The 2,564-nt window shown below is 43.2% G+C and overlaps 1 protein-coding gene across 1 annotated transcript; it reads right to left on the bottom strand.

The window, feature by feature from the left end:
* Positions 1–456: 456 nt before the first annotated feature.
* Positions 457–1,614, bottom strand: LOC131220138 (disease resistance protein At4g27190-like). The gene has a single exon (XM_058215108.1). The coding sequence runs from the start codon at positions 1,612–1,614 to the stop codon at positions 457–459; it is 1,158 nt and encodes a 385-aa protein (XP_058071091.1).
* Positions 1,615–2,564: the final 950 nt, after the last annotated feature.

Below are 2,564 nucleotides of genomic sequence, written 5' to 3'. Positions count from 1 at the left end.
CCAATGCATATGTAGAATCTTCTCAACCGTTTTAACCAACTGAAATCTAAGGCAAGACAAGCAATGCTGTGTATTCTGATGTAAAGAACAGACAAGAACCTGAGAGACGACAGTTCCTCAATCGTCAATCTTCCCTCATCAGCCTTCTGTTCGACATCCCAGGTGTAAACACTCAAAGACATGTCGAATACCTCCAAACTGGACAGCCTTGATACTGTACCGACCTTAATACTTTCTAAATTGAGTGTGCGAGATAGATACAATTGCTTTAGTTTATCCAATTGTTCTATCTCACTAGGCAGTTTGCTGATTTGGGTGCCAGAGAGATCAAGTGTTTGGAGTTCCGTGAGTTGTCCCATTGGTTGTAACTCTGCTAGAAAAGTGCAATCTCTTAGAAAAATTGCACGAAGCTCTCGCAGTTCTGTAAGAGAAAGTGGTAATGATCTTATGAAAGTCTCACTTAAATTCAAGACTCTTAAGTGCTTGCAACCCTGTAAAGAATCCTTCTAGGATTTCTTTGAGAGGATTGCTTTGTAAATGCAAAGTTGATAGCTGAGAGCATCCCACCATGCGATCCGGCAACCTTCTTATCTTGTTTTGGATGAATGAAGCTCTCTTCGTTGATTCCCACATGCCTTCCTCTGGCAGCTGATTCAATCCCATACCGGATAGAACAAAGAACCTGCTTCCATCTTCGAGTGAGGATGCTATCCAGATGGCAACATCGCGGACAACGTCATGCATCTTCACCGTCCCCTCGTGTGCGCCATTGTCCAAGAGGCATGAGTCCTTGAGATTTTCAATCAAGGCAATCCCCCTATTTGATGCTGATTCGAAATTCTGCCTCTCATCGATTAATCCCTCTGCTATCCAGTATTGTACAAGTTTGCTTGCTTTGATAGAGTAGTCTTCAGGGAATAAAGAGCAACACAAGAAGCATGGTTTGATGTTCTTATCTTGTAATGAGTCGTAACTCCACTTCAATGGAGAAAAGACCTCCTTTTCTATCCCTCTGATGTCTGGGACTGAGCTTCGCAGTTCTTCCAAAGCATGCTTCCACAACTCGATCCTTGTCTTCCCCCTCATAGTCCTCCCTACGGTGATGATCGCCAGTGGCAGACCGCTACATTCTCTAGCAACAGCTCTTGCAAGATCTTCTACCCTGTCCAAATCAGTCATGTCTCCTGCATTTTGGCAAAACAACGTCCAAGCTTCTTTGTCGCTAAGAACTTCCACTCTGATGTCTTTATCCGTCTTCGTCCCCCTACACACATCAAGAGATTGAGTGGTCAATATGATCTTAAAACCTTTGTGACCTTCCCCATGTGGTATACCCAATTCATCCAGATCGATTTTCTCCCAGACATCATCGAGAATCAAGAGGAATTTCTTCCCCTTCAATTCTGCGAACAACCGCATAGCAAGTTCCTGTATGGTTTCTCCCCTTCTCATCCTCACGTTCAATCTTTTAGCGACCTGCGATTGAACCCTCTTCATGTCTGAGTCCTTTGATACTGTTACCCATATGATAACATCGAAAGCTTGAGCTGAGGAAGAGCATTCAAGCTTGTTGTTCAAGTTTTTTACTAGAGTACTCTTGTCTACTCCTCCCATACCCCCCATATCCCAATATTTTTGACTCGTTCATCCACCACAAGCTCCAAAATCCGTTCTAGTGTATCAAGTGCCACTCTCGGACCCATGATTGGTGCAACCGGGATCTCCTCAACCGCCTGTGCTCGGGGATTCCTCACCACCATCCCCATTGGAATATTAGCTGAATGTGTAGCTTCTTTCACATCCACGAGCTTTTCCACTGCTTCTTTGCTCAATCTATATCGCATACAACAATTTAGCCCACACCCATTTAGATTTCTTCATTTGCTGTGACTTCTTCCTCTATCGAATTCACTTTGATCTGGATTTCTTCGACATCTTTCAGCCCACACCCATCTTTCACCATTTATCGGCGGATTCAAGCTCTTCATTTATGGTGGTTTTCAGATTCACAAGTTGTTTCATGTACCGGTTGAGTTCTTCCACGTTCGATTGGAATTTGATGAATATGGTGGCCTTGGAGAATATGAAGCCACAGAGGTATTTTCCTGCTTGGTGGATTATAGAACCTAAGGTTTCCATGGCCATTTCTCTCCTGCAACGGTCGACAATCGACCGGTCAACAACAAAGAGAATTAGAGAAGAAGGAGATTTCAAGGAAAGAAAGCAAAGAGTGTTGGAGATTAGAGATTGAAGGAGGAAACCAAGATCAATGGTATGAGTTTTGGAATTTACCCAACTCACTAATTGACTTCGATGGAAATATCGTGCTTAGTTTATCATAAAATTTAGTTCTTGATCAGCCAAAACAAGCGAAGCATTGGTTTTTCTTGTGAAGATGGGTCACTCATCAGGTGGGCCCCACTTGTAATGGACAGTGGGGAGAGCTAGGTTGGTCAGTATGGTTATTTGGTGGGGCATGAGTTTACGTTGAATGTGGATTTTGGTCCATTTCTTGTAAGTGTGATTCTCTTTAACTCATATGTTATGTGACCCACTTGATGATT

This window comes from Magnolia sinica, chromosome 12, assembly GCF_029962835.1.
Source record: "Magnolia sinica isolate HGM2019 chromosome 12, MsV1, whole genome shotgun sequence".
NCBI lineage: Eukaryota > Viridiplantae > Streptophyta > Magnoliopsida > Magnoliales > Magnoliaceae > Magnolia > Magnolia sinica.
Note: the sequence above shows the minus strand (reverse complement) of the source record. Positions and strands in the feature narration are given on the sequence as shown.

Excerpts from the sequence above, each read along its gene's own strand:
- LOC131220138 (XM_058215108.1), bottom strand. The coding sequence starts at position 1,614 with ATGGGAGGAGTAGACAAGAGTACTCTAGTAAAAAACTTGAACAACAAG.